General features: G+C 34.2%; 1 protein-coding gene across 1 annotated transcript in view; it reads left to right on the top strand.

Annotated features, from left to right (window-relative positions):
• The window catches only part of FBXL17 (F-box and leucine rich repeat protein 17), a 285,625-nt gene that overhangs the window by 182,260 nt on the left and 82,475 nt on the right, over positions 1 to 20,890 (top strand). The window contains exon 7 of the mRNA XM_074570083.1: positions 8,757 to 8,833. Within this exon, the coding sequence (XP_074426184.1) occupies positions 8,757 to 8,833 (77 nt within the window). The remainder of the gene's footprint in view (positions 1 to 8,756; positions 8,834 to 20,890) is intronic.

The following is a 20,890-nucleotide window of genomic DNA, read 5'->3' as shown; positions in this document are numbered from 1 at the left end:
CACTGGCAGGAACTGGGAAAGTTCCAGACTGGACTCAGTGACAAATGGGAACTGGAACACACTAACCAGGATCAAAAGGCAGATGAGCTGATGGGGTCCTCCCCAGATGCCAGCCATTGAAGAAAGAGAGCCATTGAAGAAGAACCCACAGGAGAGGAATCAACCTGACCCCTTTGATCCCTCAGCTTTTCTACTGAGCATGGCAGATGGGATGGAATACAAGATTGGTCAGTTTGGGTCACCTGGCCTGTCCCCTCCTCCCCACAGGTGTGACCCCTCCACAAGGTGAACACCCAGGTCAGCCGACCCTGGTTGACACAGCAAGAAGTAACAGCAAGAGCCCCTCACTGAACAGAAAGTTGGCTCTGCTCTACCCCAGACCAGGACAAATAAAAAAAAATATATTTATAAAATGTATTTCCATCTCCGTGGAAAGGTGAAACTGAAGTAGAGGTTTTGCGGTTTTCTTAAAATTAGCAGGAGAGGCCCTTGATGAAGTCCATTCTCAGTCCACATCACCCATTGACCGTGGTCTACACTGTCATTTCAAGGAAGGGTGGTCTTTAAAGGTATCTATAAAAGAGTAGCTGGTAGTGGTTAAAAAGAAGTAAGTAAGTGGCACAAAGGGGATTAAAATCTCAATAGATTAGTTTAGCTGCCTATGTGCAAGGCTCTGTGCAGTGTATGTCAACCTCTGTGGTATGAAATCAAGAATAAGGCAGTGAATGTGGTGAAATCTTCTTTCTTATGTGTGCAGTCCTTGTTGAGATCAAGAAGTACAGGGCTGTATAAACACTGAATACTTTATTTTCAAAATATCAAGTGAAGTTTTTTCATTTTTATAGAAAGATTTTGAAGTTTATACAAGCATTCTAAAAGGACAGTCTAAAGAACATTTTTGGGAAGTTACAGCACAGCGGTACAGTTCCCATTTCTTATTTTTACTATTAAACTTGGAAGCTTTTTTTATGAAAGAAGGCTATTTTGCATACAATAAAAACAAATTGATTGTGAATACTCTTTATACTATACCTTAATGAGATGACACGAGACTGCTTTAATAAAAAAGAGTCTGTCAAGCCTGAGGCTGCTGTAACTCCATGAAAAATCTTGAGGCCTGAAGCATGTAAATATAATGTCTAAAAGGCCAGGAAGAAGTAAAGCTGCCCCTGCTCAAAGCGCAGTATTTCCATGCAAGAAATAGTGCAACTGTGCCGTTGTATGCCCTTGTGTGATTTGTACTGGGAGAGAGAGTTATAGTAGTACTTCAGGCTTTCCTTCTCCTGAATGTCTCTTCTCCTTTGCACACCTCTGAAATTGCAGTATGTGTGGTGGTGGTCTGTCTCTGAACTTCTTCCCATGCGCAGCATCAATTACCGATCATTTCAACTAAAGATTCAGCCAGAACACACATTCAGCATCTGAGTGTCACCAAACCCTCTCTGTACACTGCAGTACACTTTATGGAAATTAAAGTGAGGCAGTGGGACATCAAGTGTCTTGTGCGAATTCACAAGGATTTGCTTATGCGCATAGAAATAGAATCTAAAATTTGCCAACTCCTGATCCTGTCTGTAGCTACTATGCGGTCACTATTTCCTAGATCTATACATTTTTGCATTTGCAAGTAGATAACATTATGATAGTTACCTTTACGCTTGTCTTTGGAAAAGCCATCATGAATTAACTCTGTGAAGAAGTAACATGTGTGCAAGCAATAACTTTTTACACCAGCACCCTAGTATAGCAGAGTAATCCAGCTATATCATAACTGTAAAGCAAGAACTTTACCAGTTTTCCAGTGGAAAGGCACAACTGAAACAGTTCAGGAAGGAAGCCATTTGTTTGTATAATACAAACCATAATGCTCACTAAGAAATGTACATTTGTTTGCTGGTAGTTAACAGTTCCTTGGTTTTGCTTATGACAGTGGACAAGTTGCCACAATGGATTTAAGAAAGTGTTTGAAGTCCTGTATCAAATGGTTTTTTTCATCTCAAGTCTGAATTCCAAAATATTTCAAAGTTCTTAAAACATAAGAGATACTATTTAATTGTTTTCCAGACTTTAGTGTGATTAGCTGTGGAAAATCAGATCCATGAGGGTTTTAGAATAAAATTATTTTTCATAGTTGTTTATTTATGTTAAATCCATTATGGTATCTAGTTCCTCCAAGTCAGAAAGGAACCAAAGGCCACATGGAATAGTACTACATGTAAATGTCAGATAGTGGAACTAAACAATTTGCTAAATCTCTCCTTTCTTGGCTTAATTGCTTGCTGGATTTACATGCAGTCAGGGTAATAGGAATTATAAAGGCATTTAATTTTAGATAAGACTGCTAATAAATATTTGAAAATAGATATTTATTGCTGAAAGACAGGGCATAATAGCTTAAGCACAGTGGTGATTAATTTATCTGTGTAGCTCTCTGATTGGAGCTTGCTTGCACCTGACCAGCTCACAGCACAAGCGGACACTGTGGGACTCGTCTGCCCTTACCTCTGTAGTTTGTGAGTTCCAGTGTGAAAAAAAGCTTATCTATTTCCCCGTGCTGTAAGTGGCAAAACCATTTGGTAAACCTAATTTTAAATTACATTGATTTTCTAAAGAGTACCTCCCTGCTAATCAGAACTTAATGACTGCCCTAGGATAATTGCTGTTAACTTGTATAACTAGTGACACTTTGCATATTGGCTCCAGACAAAAAGTGCTTTTCAAATTCAGTTTGTGCTTTTGATTGAAGGTCTTACCCTGTTTTGCTGGATGTATGATTAATATTATTTCTTATAGATGCAGTTCCTGGTGTTCAAGTTAAAAAAAAATTAAATTATGTGTTTTGAATGTGATTGGAATGTTGAAATGGCAGTAAAAACTGTGTATGAGGAGAACTGAAAGGCAAGTAAAAATCATACCTCTTATTAGTATTAGGAAATAAATACATTGGAAGAAATATGTTTTTGATAATTAAATCAAATGATCAATAAAAAAGAATAGAAGAGAATCGTGAACCAAGAGTACATATCCATCAGCATGTGAAGTTCATCATTTATTGCTGTGAGGTTTTACAAGGGTTTATAGATCTCTCAACAAAATGTTAGTCCTTTCACTATTTTATCATTCCAATTATTCCAAGTGCAGAAGGCCTCAGATTACATCAGTTTCTTAAGACTCTGTATGTACTTCTGTGGTAATAGGTTTTTTTTTTGTTATGGGAGAGACTCAGTTATTATATTGTATTATTGCCTTCCACAGGAATTTTTAAGTCCTCAAAACCAATGACTGCGAGTATTATTATATATGCAGCTACTATTTTATGCCTGAATTTAACCTTTGAACCACTAATTTTTGAGGAGCTCCGTATGTTTATTTGGGAAAGTTTTCTGGTTTTGCATTGTATATTTTAGTATTCTTGTTCTTTCCAAAGTCTCTTTTGGTTTACAGTAGTGATCTTGGTTATGTTTTGAAGGATAGTAAAGGTGTTCACTTTACTGGTTAGAGACAAATGTATGCCAGTCAAATGCAAAGTTGACATGTAAACAGTCTGTTGTTCATTTTTTATCTTACCAGGGGAGTGTGTTAATGATTTAGGTTTTCTATAGCTCTACAGTGAGTGAAACTCAGTCCCTCAAATTGTGATCTCTTAACCAGTATATGGCAACTCCAATTAGCTTCACTCGGGGCTGAAAAGCATCTCAGACTGTAACAAGGTCTCCCAGGACCACTTATACTACAAATACTGTAGTCATATTTTCTCATTAGTTCCTTTCGGTTGTCACAAATATGATTTTCCAATGTTTTTAGAATTAGACTGAAAACATAAAAGCTGTGTATGTATATGGAAAAAACAACTATTTTCCATAACTCAAGGATCTTTCATATCTTTTCTTATAGGTAGAAGCTTGCACAGTTTAATTCATTAACCTCAAGCTTTTTATTTAAGTCAAAGAATGTAGGGATCATTTGGCTAAGAGTAGAAAATTACAGGGTTTTGAATGACTTCTTTTCTAATTTGTCTTTTTATTATTATTATTTTTAAGCTCTTATATTGTGCATTACATTATGGAAATTCAGAAGCCTTGACTTTGTGAATTCATTGCACAGATTTGTATGTGGGAGCTGTCAAGACGGTGGGCCTAAATTTGAAGTTATCAGTAGACATATCTGTGTCTTGGTCAGTCATGCAGTTTTGTTGCTTGTGAAGAAGAGACTTGTTTGCAGAGAAGCTTTATACCAGTAAATCTTTGTACACCTAAGCAATTTTTGTGGTCATGTATACACACTAGCTGTGAAGAGTAGTATATGCAAGTACATGTTAATAGACAAATTTCCATAGTTTCTGTAACCCAGATTGAGAGTTTTTTCCTGGCTAATACTAAAATAATTTGAATACTGAAATTGCTGGAATTTTAGCATTATAGTTATATCCTTTTCTTCTTGAGATTTGTTTAGCTTTTCAAGTAAGAAGACATTTTTAGAAATTATGACAGTAAGAGAGAATCTTAGTTCTGTTGGTCCCTGAACATGGAACATGATCAAGTTTGGGGTGTTGGAATGTTGATGGAAACATCACAGTGCTGAGCAAGCTCTAGTTGTCTTACAGACATCTGTGGTCTTGTAACTGTATTTTGTATTAACAGTATATAGGTATGTTTTTAGTTATATTCTTGGTTTCTGATATATTGTTGGATTGGCTTGTTTATGTGAAATCAATTTCTGCTCTTTGCCTTTTTCTTGCTCCTGATTGCACTGTAAATTCCATAGTGTGTGATATTAATTTCTTACTTTCAGAATCAAATGCAATAAAACTGAATTGCACATCAGTCTATTAGAGAATAGTATTCATGAAATATTGACTAATCTAGAGAAAGCTTGGCGTAAGAATTTTTAGATAATATTTTCAGGTTTAAAGACTAAGCAGTTTTTTCCTAAAGTAAGTATTTTATGTTCTCTGTTTTGATATTTTCCTATCATACGTGGTTCTAAATAATACTTTACAAAGTAAGAAATGAAGAGATTTTAGCTTTGGCCAGCTCTGATCCAGACTTGAGTATTATCAAAGCTCCAATTATAGTCTTGTTTCTTTATTCCTTGGCTAATGAACCCTTGTCTCATTTTTGGTAGTAAGTTATTTTGAGTGTGAAATTAATTTTCTTCCTGGAAGAGTGTTTATATTTTAACACATTTGGAGGAAAAACATTAGAGAAATATCTGTGTCCCAGTAACTTTCACTCCTTCATCTAGACATTGCATGTCTTTTTGTTATTAAAATTAGTAGGATGAGCTGATAATAGCCTGTTGGGTAAGGTTGGGTTGAGAAACAGATCTTCTCTCTGCCCTGGCACACAGCTGTTGTTACCATGTTAACCATGTACCATCGTGTTAGCTCCCTGTGCCATTTTTTCGGGCTCAATTATCTGTTTTGCTCACTTCTGTCTGCTTGAAGTAATAATTTTGCTTCTATTTACAGCATAATCAGTATTGTGCTGATGTGTTTAAAGTTAGGCTTCTTTGTTGTCTAATACAGTAACATTGTAAATATAAAGACTTCCAAAGATAGATATGGCAATAATCTGATATAATTTTGATGGATTATTACAACAGAATTAACATGACTTGGTCCTTGCTTTCTAGAAAAGGTTAATTTCATTTTGTTCTTTTAACCTTTTTCTTTGCTGTCATATTTAACAAAGATTAAAAGGTAAAAGCAATAAGTCCACAACTACTCTTATTTTTCCTTATGTTGTAAAGAAATCAGTTGTTACGGACAAGTATGTATTGTGTGACCCCGCTACAGAGCAGAGGCTAATGAGGCCTTTCAGAGGCTGAAGTTTTTCTTCTGTCACTGCAAGTTGATTTACATGAGCATGATCTATAGAAAGGGTAATAGAAATTAAAACTGAAATTAGATTGACTTATGCAAGTTATAGAAGGCAGGCAAAAAAATTGATAAATTCAATATTTCAGCTATATTTATTTTTTTTCTTCTCCAAACTGGAAGTGTCATTACCTCATTCTTTTAGATGTTAGGTGATTTTAATATTTTCAAAAAAAAAAAAAAAAGAGGCAAAGCTACTTTTTTTGCCTTTTTTTTTTCCTTTTTAATGGAAATAGCTAAAGACTGTGAACAGTATTTCATTTAGGCTCCAAGATGTCACTAAGAACAGGATTGGAGTCACTCAATCCACTTGAAAAAACTTTAACCCTTAGAGCAGGCACTATCTGGAAGGATTAAAGGATATAATTATAAAGACCACAGAGGCAAATACTTTTGTCCTTTGCTCCTGGAATCAAGTGACTGACTGCGTCTAAAATTTATTCTGAAACACTGCATTTCTAGCACTTTTTATTTGTTATGACAAGCTTGTAAATATGTAATGGCACTCTTTATGGGTGGGGGTGGGGCAGAAACTACAACTTTCTTTTCTTCACAGTTGAACTGATTTTGTTTGAAGCCAGAGAATGGCCAACATACTGAGATTTAAGTATACAAGGATGCTGAAGTATGTACATGCAGATATGTCTGTGTGGAGATAATACAGATTTGACCCTGATTGGTTGAAAATTTGTGTAATTTGTGTAAGGAAAATAAGGTAGTCTTTTATATCACCTTGACTGTGTTGTGGTATTGTTAGACACTGATCGCTATAATGTATTTTTGATCAATTAATTTCTCTCAGTAAGTAAAAATTATCAGAAATAATTTGAAAACTTTTTATAGGTTGAAAACTATTTTTATAGGTTGAGAGTTTTTATCCAAGGTAAGAAGCGTTTCATAATCTCAGTACACTGCTAAATGATATATGCGATAAGAATTAATAAAAGCTTTTTTTTACTGCAGTGTCCATTCACTTTTAAATTATATCATATTTGTTGAAATGTATAATGAACATACTAATAATAAAATACAGGATAATGATTTTCTATTTAGTCATATTACTCATACTAGCAATAAATTCTCATTATTAGGAAGTTAGGAAGTATTTTTTTGGAATAAATAACAAAAAGTCTTTCTCATAGCCTAGTTGATCCCAATAAGCCAGTTAACAAAGATGACTATCTTGTTCAAAACCATGTCTTGCAGGAACAGAAGTTTTTCATGTATGTAGAATGTGTTTAATGCTTTAAAACTTATCTGATTTTTAGGAAAAAAAACTGATGAAAATGTGTAATTCTGAGGTTAGTTTACATTTAAAAGCATAGTCCTGGTGTAGCTTCTAGAAGAAAAATAACTGCCATGCTTGCTAATCTTCTTAGCAGAGAAATTGCAGGTTTAAAAAACTATTGAATCTGGAGGTTCACCCTGTTTTTCTTCCATGTCAGGATTACCATGTTAAATATTTCTCTCCTTTCTTTGTGTATTCATGAAGTAACGCAATCTTTTCCCAATGAAAAGCATTGCAAAAATTTTCCAAATATTAGGCTCTTACAGTTTTCAAGGGTTGAAAATTGATGATAGTGGTAAAGGAGATATGATTAAGGTACTCTGTCAGAGGCATGCTGTTTTATTAGTAGTAGTGAATTTTCATTCTAGATGTTAGGAGAAGGAAGCAGAGAGGGGACAAATAGATATGAAGGGCTAACAGTCAGATATTGTGTTATTGTAAGCTGTAAGGATTAGGTGGTTGCTTTTAAAATATAAAGTGGGCAGCACGAACAGTTAAATCAGATTGGGAGATAATCTATTGGTGGTGGTACGTGGAGGAAAAAGGTCCCTGAGGGTGTAGGTGTATTTTCCAAAAGTTATGACAAATTTAGCAATACCTAGTTTTTTCAAAATTGTCAAGTAATTTAATTTTGTATACTGTAGGAGGGTTGATTTAAGAGGCAGAGTAGGTGATTGGGTAATTGATCTGAAAATTAAAGAGGAATATATTGGATCAGAATAAATTTTTATGATTTATCCTATAAAATACACTTTTTAAAATGTCTCTTTGTAGAGAATGGCACAGTAGTCATGTTAGATGATCTAATGAACAGCGGTGCACTTACATTAAGGGGACTGAAAATATAATTTATGAACTACATTTTTGAGTGATACACTGTAAACAATGCAGTTGTAAGCATAACATTAATATAGACTTGATCGCAAGTATATAATAAGCTCCTATTTTACAAGACAATTTTAGTTTTCGTATTAATTTTCTTGCTTACAAGAAATCAAACGAGATTAACAGAAAAAAACTTTTGTGTTTCGTTGCAAATTCATTATAGTTGTGACAAGGCAAAAAATTAGCTGTCTTCTCATGTATACAAGCTTCTCTAGCAACATATTGCAACACCAATGACATGTAGCGTTTCGTGACCTGATGAATACTGACTCCTGCAATAATCACAGAAGAAATACAAACATGATTTTGAAATTACATTTTCTTATCTTTTGTCCTTATTACGATGTACTTACAGTTCTTCCCTAGAAGAAAACTCTCAAAGCTTAAATCTTGTAATAGAAACTTTCTGAAGTTACACAGTAATGAAGAAATGGAAATTCACATTTGTATTGTTTTCCTGTATATATTTCAAGCAACTGACATACTCAAAGACTTATGGGAATATTGATATAAAAGCATTCAATATAAAATAATATTTTTCTCCAGTGTATACATGTAGCCATATGCATTTTCAGTGAATTGAACGGAACAATTCAGAAAATGAAGAAATTGAGATACAGTACATTACACTTGTGGATTGTGCTCTTGCTGTTTAAAAACGATCTATTGTCTTTTAACTGTGATTTTACCGTATGTGTCTTCCAGATGTGTGGAGGTGATTGCCAAAGAAGGCCGGAACCTGAAAGAGCTGTATTTGGTATCCTGTAAGATCACTGACTATGGTATGTAATATACCTATATCTTTGGTTTTGTGAAGATTGAGCTCTATTAGCTTTGCACAGGGACTCTTATAAAAATGTTAGAAATGTATAGGTAAAAATTTTCAGAACCTTTATCCGTAAAAATAAGAAATGTACAATAAGTGTTTGACATGCTTAAAAATAGCTGTGATTAGAAGTGTGAAAGTCAGTGTACCTATGTGCTGCAAAGTGTTCCTTACAGAATTGACAGTTACAGGGCAGACTGGGTAGAGTGCCCTTTGAATTGTCCTGGAGACCAGGAAAGCATTTGAGAGAAAATCCAAAAATACATGTGTGTTTCTAGATACTGTAAAAGCATAACAAAGCAACTGTGAGCGTGGATTAATTGCCTATTGTAGGCTATAAAATTTGAATGAACTTGATGATCCCTTAAAAATGCTGTTATGATTAAGTAGAGAGGAGCACCTTAGGAATTAGGCTTGCTGTCTGATAGGCCAAATAGGGAGTCAGAATTTGTATTTGGAATATGAAAACTTCTTAGCGCTTGAGTGTGTTTGCAGAGGCTGCTTTGGTTTGTCTTGGTGGTTTTTTTTTCAAATAGGATACTAACCTCAAACGAGACACTTATTTCTGCAACAAGGCCTAATTCTCAAATGTCTGTTTCCCACTTACGTGCCCAAATTTCAGTAGGATTTACAAACTGTACCTTTGAGATGTGCATTTCAGGCTTTCTGATTATTTTGTTTCTCATTCAGTCTTTTTTTATTTTAACTTTTTACTCCATAGCTTTTATAAAAAATTACTGTGTCAAAGCAATAAATTACCTTTCCAGTGGTCACAAACTCATTCTTTTATGCTCCCCTTCAGATTTTGCTCTTCACTGGGGTTTGCATGGGTGCATTCACGGGTATGTTGGTCTGCAGAGTGCAGCTGGTCTCATGTCGGCAGCATTTGAATGTGAGCTGTAGCTCACATGAGAGGGGGAGCTTTGGGGCATGGCAAAGGAGAGGGAGCATGTGCCTATAGCACCATTTTTTCTGGTCTGCAGTTGTTTGTACTTCCATTTGCAGAACAGATCTTGCCAAAGTTGAAAACATAGATGTTCTTGGCTTGATACCACTTGGCCAAGATGAATTTGTGCATTTGCGAAATGGAAACTGTCTGCTGGAAATTCAGGAGGGGAATTGTCTGTAGAACACAAAGTGACAATGAAGGTGCTTCTTATCACTGCTGTAGGGTCAGGGGTGCAGGACCTCAGTGGGAAGTGAGGCTGTCCATTTGTGTATTGTAGATCTACTAGCTGTACATTCATCCCTTCTGATTTCGACAACCCATGTATAAAGAATTATTATGGGAATAATGGAGTCCACATCTTGCGGAACAAAAATTTCTCAAACTAATTTCACCCTTTATTGGCTGCAGTTATTGAGAGGAAAGCAGGATTTCTCCCAAAAGTGGGGAAACACACACTGAGAAACTGAAGTAAAGCAAGTGAGGATAGGGAAGGTCTTGCTTACGAAAGAATGGAGAGAGGGGAAAGGAAGTGTCCATGGCTAGACAAAAAGTGGGAAGTGTGCTTCACAAAATGAATGAGTGGAGAGTTCATGGAGAGTTTGGATGATTAACATGGCAACCATAGTCATCCAACCTGAGCTTCTGTTGACTTCTGTGGACTAAGGCTCACGTGTCACTGCTGTGTTGGATTCTGCAGTCATTCAACGTTATTGCTGTCAGTTACCGGGACTTTGAGAACATTTTCAGGGGGTAATGTTGATACTAGGTTTTAGTATTCACTTAAAAATAAGGATCTTGCTAATAAGGATCAGTAAGACATCCAGCAAAACAGCTGTGATACTGACTGATTTTGTATACATTATTAAGACTAATCGATTACCATTATAATCTTCAGCATATCTCAGCGTGTCAGCCTGACAAATATGTTCATCTGCTTGTGATATCTGAGCTGAGAATGCAAAATAAACTGTAGAAAAGTAGAATTCATGAGCATAATCTATGCTTTGTTAGGAAGTCAAAACTTTGACTTAGATTAAAAATGTGATAGCAAGTGAATATTAATGCGTTCAACAGGATTGTGGCAGGGTGGAGCCAGGCTTCACCCTTTTCCTTTCTTCCTTTTTCATTTATTTCCTGATATTTTAGTAACAGACTTTCCCACATTTGGTTGTGGTGCTGTTAAGTTTAAAAAGTGAGCTCCTTACAGTGGTGAAAGTTCAATTTGTTCTTGAACTTCCTTTATCAAAGAAGCTGCCTCTCTTCTACAAAGGGAGGAGAGCAGCCTTTCTCTTCCTCAGATGCTTTTCAACCTCTCTTGTCCTCTGCACCTTTGTATTTGTGGCAAGTAGAGGAAATCAGCTGAGAGGCATGTGCGTGACTTCTTGTGGGTTCATTCAGGTGGTCTTCCGTGGTCTTACAAAGATTTACAACTTTACACACATAGTTGTTCAGGCTCCACCAAGAAGCAGGTAAGTAGCAGCTGAAGCTCTGTGAGGCCGTGACTGGGTGGGAGCATACAGCCATACGCAGCTGTGCTTTTTCTGTTTGATAATCCTGAGGGTGAAACACATGATTGTCCTTGCTTTGGAAATTAAAATCTTAACACCCATTTTAAATTATAACTGGACACATTTTTTTCACTGGGTTTTTAAAACGTACCTGGAGCTGGTAACCAGATTTCTTGCAGCTTGATGGAGTACAGATGCAGGCATGGAGTGCAGATGCAGGATTTTTAAAGCTCTCTTTGAAACTGTTCAACAACAATTTTTGATGCTACAGCAGTTAGCAGAGTTTTGACCTCTGGGACAAGATCGTAATTGCTTAGCAATTCAACTGGAAAAAAAAATAGTGATATTGCTAATTTCCAGAAAATTTTGTAATCTTTTAAGGCATTAATTAAGAAATAATAATAATAATAATAATAATTGCAGTAAATAAAGAAAATAGTTACAGCAAAAACTGTTATTGTTGCCCTGCAATTAATGCTATAAGTATGTATGTGAGAGGTAATTTCATGTGCTCTAGCGAAGACTATGAAGTGTGAGCTTCATCATTTTATTCATTTCATTCTTTTGTTTTATGATTTCTACAATAAGACAGTATGCAAAACTGCCAGACAGACATGCTTATATGCAATTAATATTTTTAAAACAGACTAAAATACTAAATTTTATTTGGAAGCCTAAAAGATTAATTAAAAACCCTTCACCCTAATAATGTAGCCACAGGCAGCATTACTTTCTGTGACATTTAGCTGCCCAGAAAAATGTTTTATTATGTTATACAAAAAGACAGAAAGAATAGGATTCAAAGAGGAATTGAAGTATGTGTACGTATTAAGAGTTGTTAGCTTGTGAAAAAAGAAAAGAAGATAGTGCTCTATTTCATGTTACATTACAAAAAGGTTAATTTTGTATTTTTTTGTATACAAAAAAGTATATTTTAATTACTTCTGAAAAATTTATAGAATGATGTCTTTGTTTATGTTTGTCTAGCATCATTTTCTAAAAATCCATTTTTAATTAATGGTGTTTGTTACAGTCTAACATGCTAGGTTGCTGAAAATTAGTTTAAAAGTTTCTTTACATCCAGCACATTGTTAAATGCTGCATAATCACTAGAATTTACCTAGACTGACAGGAGAGACTGATTTAGTGTAATCTTTGAGATAAATACCTGTTTGCCCAATAACAGACAGTGAAGTTAAAGCTGACATTAGTTCCTCAATATCATTTTGCCCTTTTGTTAAACAATCATGAATTAAGCATGGATTGTCATTGTTATCTTTGAATTTCCTGCCTTTTGTTGATTTGTGTCACAACCTTAACTTTACTTAAACATAGGGGGTTTGTATTTAAGCTTTTACTAAGAACTAGTAAGAAAGCCAGGCTTTCTCAGCTGTGGGGAGACTGTGTCAAATGAATTAGGTTGATGTGAAGAAGTATAGCAGTGAGCTAGGGCAGCAAGCGCACACAGAATTGTGCAACTGTCTTTTCAATTTTATGCTCTAGTTCTGGGTTTTATTGGTATCCTTAAAACTGGGAATTTGGTTTAAGTAAATTATTACTTATAAAGTTTGTAGTGGTGCAGAGTGCTGTGCACTCTGAAACACGTGAGATTTTGTATTCAAAGATGAACAGATTTGATGAAGCTAGCCTGTGAAACAGGAGTAGATGTTTTAAGGGTCTGAGCTTGCAGTAATGCTAAGTGTAATTTTACTAAGAATTACTCAAAAAACTGCATTATTACCAGTAATAAAAGATTAAAGTCTCTAATACTTAATACTTTACTTCCACTTTAGAAAAATAGTCAGACCACTGTTTTTTGTCTGTATGTGCAGAAAGTCTTTTGAAGGCAAGCTTAAAATTTTAGGCTTCCAGTAAGAGAAAAAAGAAAAAACAAACAAACAAAAAAAACCAAACCAAAACAACCATGACCACCACCACCCAAAAAACAAGTTTTGAAAAAAGTTTGGAAGGAAATGCTCAAAATCAGCACTCTGTACAGCTGCACCATGAGAAATCACTTAAGAAATGCCTGAAAAACTAAAGTACCCAAAATGTCATTAATAGGAGTGCGGTCAGCATAGTTCGGTGAATATGTTTACCTCACAACGATTCCTGTCAAGTAACCTGCAGAAGATGGCAGTTGTCTCGATAGTTGACTTGTAGAATTTCCATTACCTAGTGGTTCTGGATTTTGCCTAACTTAAAAAGTCTCTATTTCTAGCTGTAAAGTAATTGCACAAAGCTTTTCAGATGAAATGCTTGTCACAAGGACCTGAGGTTTACTGTGGTATTTTACTGATACCTTTCACATTCTGAGTATTGAAAAAGAGCTCTATAGTTACGTAGCCTTTTTGTTTTCTAAAATTGCGAGTATTCCTTTTTCATATTGCCTATTTTCATCATTTACTGATATATTTAGTGTCCCTGAGGACACATGATTTTTTCAAAAGGTTTTTCTTCTATGAGGATGTTTGCTGAAGCAAAAAACAAGCTTCAGCAAGCTATAATTGAATTATATAGTTTTTATTTTAAAACAGCTGTTACAAGTAGATGTCTGAAGGAATAAGCGCTTATACTGAGTCAAGTCCTTTTGTCACAAGACAAAACATAACTGTAGGTTGCATTTTTTTCTTCTTAACTAGATTATGGGTTCTTTTCTGAGAAGTGAGATACAGCTAACAATGTTAAAATAGTTTTCCAAAATGCTGTTAAACTCTAATGTTAAACTCTAGTATTTAGGCTACATAATCTTTCTATTTTAAAATAGAATATTTTAATTATCAGGGGATCAGGTCTTCCTACTGAATAATACAGATAAACCACATGAGAGTCGCTTGAGTTTTCTCTCCAATATTTAGCATTTGTCATGTAAATCGCAAAGAATAAGCATACTGTGGGTATTTCCTCATAACAGAATGTTTCATTTCTGCTTCGCTCTTGGTTTAGCATATCTTTAGCAAATCCTTGATCTGACTAGAACTATTTCTTTCTTAATTTTAACCTTTTTAAATCTATTTTTAAATCACCATGTCTTTTGTGCAGTATTTCTCGGAAGGGAAATACATTTTTTGTGGGATAAATGCAGCACTTATGGATAGACAGAATGGAACATGTAGTAAATACATTTTTGAGTTAAAAAGATTTCATCCTTACACATTACTGGTTTGCAATCTCTTACTTAATAGATATCATTTAAATAAATATAGCTTTCATTTTCTCTTTCAAAATTATTTTGAATTGCTGCTATATCGAGTTCCAAGTTTCCCTTCTTCTCAGAATCCATCTTTCCCCTATTATGTTTTTCTGTGCTGTGCCTATTTTCTGCATTCAAACAGCGATCACACTGAGAACTGTGTGCTTGTGGATAAGTGTACACATAATCTTTTAAGGACCAGGGGCTCTCTTGTTTTTAGTGGTTACGTATGTTATGCATATATGTATGTCTGTGTGTGTATAAAATGGTGGTATTATATTATCTAATTACTTTATATATTTATTACTATATACATTTGAAAGAAAAAGATATATATGTATGTATAAATATATGTGTATATATTAATTTCCTATAAACTTATTTTTTCTTCCTCTCACAAAAGCATTTTCTCTCTACTTTTTGTTATGTTATTTAATTATTTAGAACCCTGAACTCACTGAAGTAAATCACCAGGACTGATGATGTTTAATGCCAAATTTTGAGGTTCTTTTGGGCTTAGTTTTAAGGTTCCTTTTCCCTGGATAGGCTGCAACTATAACTCCAGGAGACTGTAATAATTAATAACCTGAAGAATAAGTAGGTGGTAAGCGATCTGTACCTTGTTGTATGCATTAATGATACTTACTTTGGCAAAACCTCTAGCAGTTAGTAAAGTGGTTTTGTTTGCTTTTATATTAAAATGTTCAGAATTCTGAAGCAAATATTCCTATAGAAACTGTGGAAATTAATAAGGATCAGTGAAAGCTTATTCTAGCAATAGGGTTTTATGTAGTTTAATGAAGCACAGCAATACACAGTATAACTTATTGTCCCTTCCTCCATTTAAATGGCATTACTGTTTATGTTGGAGTGTGCAGAGTGAAGATTTTGAGTCTTTTCTTGTATTTCAGTACCTCTGTGCATTTCCCTCTAGCTAGGAGAAAAAATTATAGAGTATACAGCTTTTGTAAGGACGTTTTTCAGCTTTTTGGTCTGATATTTTCTATTCCTTTTATGTTGTCGTTTTAGTTTGGAGGAGTTGTTTATACACAGCCTTGCATGTATTGACACCTAATTTTATTTCCAGAAGGGATCCTGTTGGCATTGAAACCGAAAGGATTATTAATGTGAGGAAGGATAGCTGCATACTCATGTGTTCTGGGATTCGAGCCCTATCAGAGGACATCTTCTTTAGTTCTGCTAAGAGTGTTCAAGAGTGAATAGATAACTTTAGTCACCTGTCTGGAGTTTTCAGTAGAAATTGTTAATAAGAAAAAGTCAAATTAAAACTTTACCCAAAGTAATCCCTGAAGCAGAAAAAAGCCCTTGAACAGTATGTCAGCACCATATATTATTCATAACGATCAAAAACCAAATTTTCTTTGTGTAAATTTTATCAGTGTTCCCAATGTCACTAAAATTTCATGCAGTTTTCTTTAGGAGTTGATTTGAGATACCACCGTGCATTTTCAAGACCCATTCAGTGAGATAAATTACTGCAATAGCATATTTCTCAAATAACAGATAGTTGCAAATCTTTTGTCCTACAGTACATGATAAATGATTTTCTCTTTGAGCAATGAGATGACACAAACTTCCAAACTTTTTCTTGTCATACTAGAAGGTGGGTTGTCCCCCGTCATCTTTACTCTTAAAAATAATGCGGTATAATAGCCAGTTGGAAAAGACTGGATGCACTTTTGAATCATCAAGATGAACAGAGCAGAAGTCTATGATTTCTACACACTTTGTTCCCAATTGGTTGTTCTAAATGTGGAAAATGGAGATGTGTTGTACTTCGGGTTTGTTTTGTCTCATAGAGAGATCCACAGGTACTGTTGTTTTTATTTAATTTCTTCTGTGGGAAACTTAGTGGTTTGGGTTGTTATTTCAATTTTAGGAGACAAACTTAGCAGTAGTTTATCAATCATAATAGAAAGTTTACTTTTGTGCTTTTTCATCTCTAGAGAGAGGTGCTTCCGTTAATCTTTGGAAAAATGCACCTCATTTCTGAGTAGCAAAACACAAAATTTATTTCTGATACAACAAAAATTGAAATGGCCACAACCTCTGCCTATGTTGCCAGAAATACATTTTCAGGTTCTTGTTTATTCATTTGCTGTATTTACTGTGTTAGGAAGCTATACTGTAATACTGAACTTTCATTTGACCCAGGACCCAGCTTCTGTTCTCTTGTGATATTTGTATTTCCTGTTTTATATGACCTTTAGAAAATAACATAAAGCTTTATTCTGTCAGTGCTCATGCTAATCCCTGTACTGAAAGCAGTGCACTTGGTGCCTCTTCAGTGAGCTACCACACAGCAAAAATATTTTTGAAATTATAATATCTAAAATCTTATTGCTTGCAGCTCAAGACTGATTTGAAGTGCAAATAAATTATTATACGAAAACTATGTAATTACGATCATATTATGAACATTAAGGTCATTGCAATTTGGTTTTGTACGTTGATAACCTCCCCCCAAACTAACAAATACATGTATTGTCACTTTATATTTTTATTTTATCTTTCATTTCAAATAGTGTCTGTTAATTTCACACTGCAATGGAGAATACCATTGCCAACAGAACATTTGATTTGCAGTCAGTGGTAGATTTACGTGATAAAAACAACTGTGGAACTTGTATTTAACATGAATCTATTTGTGGTTTGGTTAGAATATAATTTAATTTAAAAGTTTGAAACATTTAATACTTTCTGACAATCACCAATAATGGCTCACATTAACACACTGTTGCTATAGTTCAGTTTTAGATTTAATTCATTGAACTCTGAATTAATTTAAAATTTGCCCCTAAACACTTTACTTCTTGAGTAGCAATTACCAGTATACTTCAAAATATTCATACATTATCTATATTTAAAATTATTATTACTTAAGGGTTCCTCTCATAATTCTAAATTTAAAAGCAGCATTTGTGTTTTTCTTAAGCGAGAGAAAACAGAACTCAAAAGGAAAAAAAAAAAAGGAATTTGCCAAGTATTTTCCTATACAATCAGTTATAATACAAAACTCTGGCTGATATACGTAATCATACCAGTGAAGAGTTGCACCATATTTTAAAGTGACTGTGCTAGTTTGTAGTTGCAATTTATTTCATCTAAATTCTAGGAGCCGGTTTTATGATCCCCTTTTTTATGCACTATAAAATATATTTTAACAAATTACATTTTAAAATTAGTATGTTACTTCAGTGTTGCCTAAATAAAACCAATTAGTTTCTTCAAACATCATCAATAAGGGAGATTTACATTCAGAGGGCTTAAATACGATAACTGTTGTTTAAACTTGTTAGCAAGTAATATAGTTGTTGCAACATAATTACTCAAACTAAGTTAAGACTCTAAAAATATTAATTTTTGGTGGTAGGATTGCCTTTCTGTATTCTATTTTGTAACTTCTCTTGACTAGTTGTTGAATTCCAGTAATACTGAGATTACTGAAGGGAACATTCATTTTGATCATAATCTATCTGACTGCCTGCCTTAAAAAAATATATGAAGAACTTCATGGAGGTACTAATAATGCAGTTATTTTGAATGCCCAAATTTAAGAAAAAAATGATTCTGTTCTTTTAATAATTTCTGTAGTCTCAGGGATTACATTAAGAGACAATACCTAGAAACAATTTTTGTCTTTAAATGCCTGCAAAAATCCTGATTTAAGATACTGATGTAGTTCACTAAAATAAAAATAAAACCAAATGGCTAATATCACAGCAATATGATAAATATTGGTTTAGAGCCTTATGTTTTTAATAAATAATTAAATGTTTTTAAGAATGGAAAGGAGATTCAAATTCTATATCCATTCCATCTCTGCCTTGTGGCATATTACCGAGGCCTCATTATGTATGTACATGAATAGATCTGTTATGCTTAAGTATGGCATCTATGGCAAAATACTTAAATATCAAGAAATAGGTACTGTATCATTTTTTAATTCATTTTAGTTTGAAACATGAACTATGAGTCAACAGCAAAAACAGCAATAAAAATTGTAATAACATGGGTTTTTGTCAACTTGTCAAAGAAAGAGGATGCACCCAAAATACAGTTTATGTTAGGTAATGAAGTGAAATGAGTGGTACTTCTGCTCTGCGTTCCTTTGATTGTGGTGGTTCTGGGTTAGCTTTGCTGTGACAAAAACATTTGATTTTTACCTCTGTAGTGGAGCATACGAAGAAGTTCATGTTATCTTTGTAAACTGTAAGCTCTTTCCACAAAACAGTACAAGAGAGTGTAGAAACTGCTCTGTTACTGATGTAGGGAACATGATTCACCTCATAAATAATCTGAAAGGCAAGTAACTATTGTGATTTCAAAAATTAATACTTTGGCATTAAAATTTTAAAGACTTAAAACTTCAAAGATTTGAAGAGTTTTTTATAAAAAAATTAGCCTCAAAGTAGCTTTTAAGTTATATATTTTAGTCCCTCATAAGTCAAGTGGGATCATTTTAGCTTTTGAAATGTCAAGTATCTTTCTAAAACGCTGAGAGAACAAGATTGCTTTATTTGCAGTCCTCTTTGGCTTGGTGCCATTGCCCCTAATTTTTAGCTCTATATACTGAACCATATTACTTCTAAGTACAAGATGCCTAATACAGAAGTGTAGTAAAATAATGTCCAAAAATATATGGGTACAAGACTGATAGCACAAAGAGAAAGAAATAAAAGTGGATGAAGAGAATTCTTGAATAATGTAAGAAAACAAATTTTATATATATGTGAATTTTTTTAAAATATGCCATTTGGATTCTTCTGTTCATTTTTATACCTATTTTGTAACTGATAAATGAAATAACTTCTGTTACGTCAACCTGTTTAGATGCTTTAAAAAAAAATACAAATACTGGGAATGTATGAATGTTATTAGCGAGATATAATGATTCAGTTTTACGAACTTCTAAAACTTTTCAGTAATCTGAAGGTATTAATACTTTTTAGCTTTTGTCCAGGCCAATGTTTTGTTGGGTTTTTAAAAACTTTTTAAATAGAATTTATGTTATGCATGATCCAACTGTATTATCTCTTAGGAACTTGGTAGTTCTGTCATGTATGGATTTTAGAATAAAAGTGAAATGCAAAAGAAATTTTCAATACTACCAAAATTTGAAAGCACTGAAATTGTAGGTTACATTTTGCATTAATCATTTTAATTTGAATATGTAGTAGCAGCATCTCTCTCTGCTTCAAGTATGGAAGCATATATGTTCCTTGATTAAATCTGTAGGCCTGCATCAATGTAATAGTCTAGTGTCAAATTTATGCTTAAAAACACTGAAGCTCTCTTTTTTTTTCTTTTTGTACCATTTTAGATGGTAATGAATACAAACTTGTCAACAGTGCTAACAGTTCACAGTCCCTTACCTGTGTTTTCTTAATGAATTCCTTAGTTTGTGCATCTTGCTTTTCGAGAACCTCAGTTAATGCGCCTTAAACTAAAGGATTTTCTCAGTTTAAGCATCTGTCAGGTATGTTAAGTTGTCTGCTCACTCACACACAAAGAAAGCATCCTAGAACGACTACTTGCTTTTTAAAGAATTGCTGTCCTCTCCTGAAGTTTAGCAAGCAACCAGGAAGCAAAAACAACAAGGATAAAATAGGAGTTTTTCATCAGCTCGTTTAAGGTTTGTAAGAATTTGTGAAAGATCTAGATCTTGCTACATTAGAGATTGAACATGAACATTAACCAAACTACTTACCTGGTATGATCAAAGGATCATAGAAATTTCGGTTGAAAGGGATCTCTGTGAGTCATGTAGTCCAGACTTGCACTCAAGGTGGGGCCGTTACCAGTCCTACATCAGGCTGTAGGCTCTGACTGGCTATTTCTTGAAGACCTCCAGGGACAGAGGTTCTACTACATCTCTGAACAATGTTTCAGTGCTGCACTTACACTTCTAAAGCTTTTTTTTTTTTTTCCTAATACCCAACCTAAGCCTCACAAGCCACACTGTGTTGTCATTGACCTTGTTACACCTTTTGTTGAGCTCTTGAGTCAACTTTGATTCTGTCATTTTCATAACCACCAGTACAACTCAGATCTTAATGCAGTACTGTATTTGTGGGAAGAAGAAACGTGTGTTGGTTTTGCATTTGAACTGAATCTGGAACTTAATAAATTTAAAAGTGAACAAATGTTAACAAATACTCATTAAAAGAACTTTCTACTTCTTGGGTAGCCAACCAATGGCTTTTCCTATCAGGAGCTTTTTATGCTGCATATTTATCACATTGAATTTTTCCTTAGGCCACGAGCAGTTTTTTCACTATTTCCTTTTAACTTATTAACTTATGATTTTGAGGAAAAAAAAATAATGCCTTGTGAATTAAT

The sequence above is a fragment of the Larus michahellis genome, chromosome Z (genome assembly GCF_964199755.1).
Source record: "Larus michahellis chromosome Z, bLarMic1.1, whole genome shotgun sequence".
Classification (NCBI taxonomy): Eukaryota; Metazoa; Chordata; class Aves; order Charadriiformes; family Laridae; genus Larus; species Larus michahellis.
This window is presented reverse-complemented; position numbering and strand designations above follow the sequence as displayed.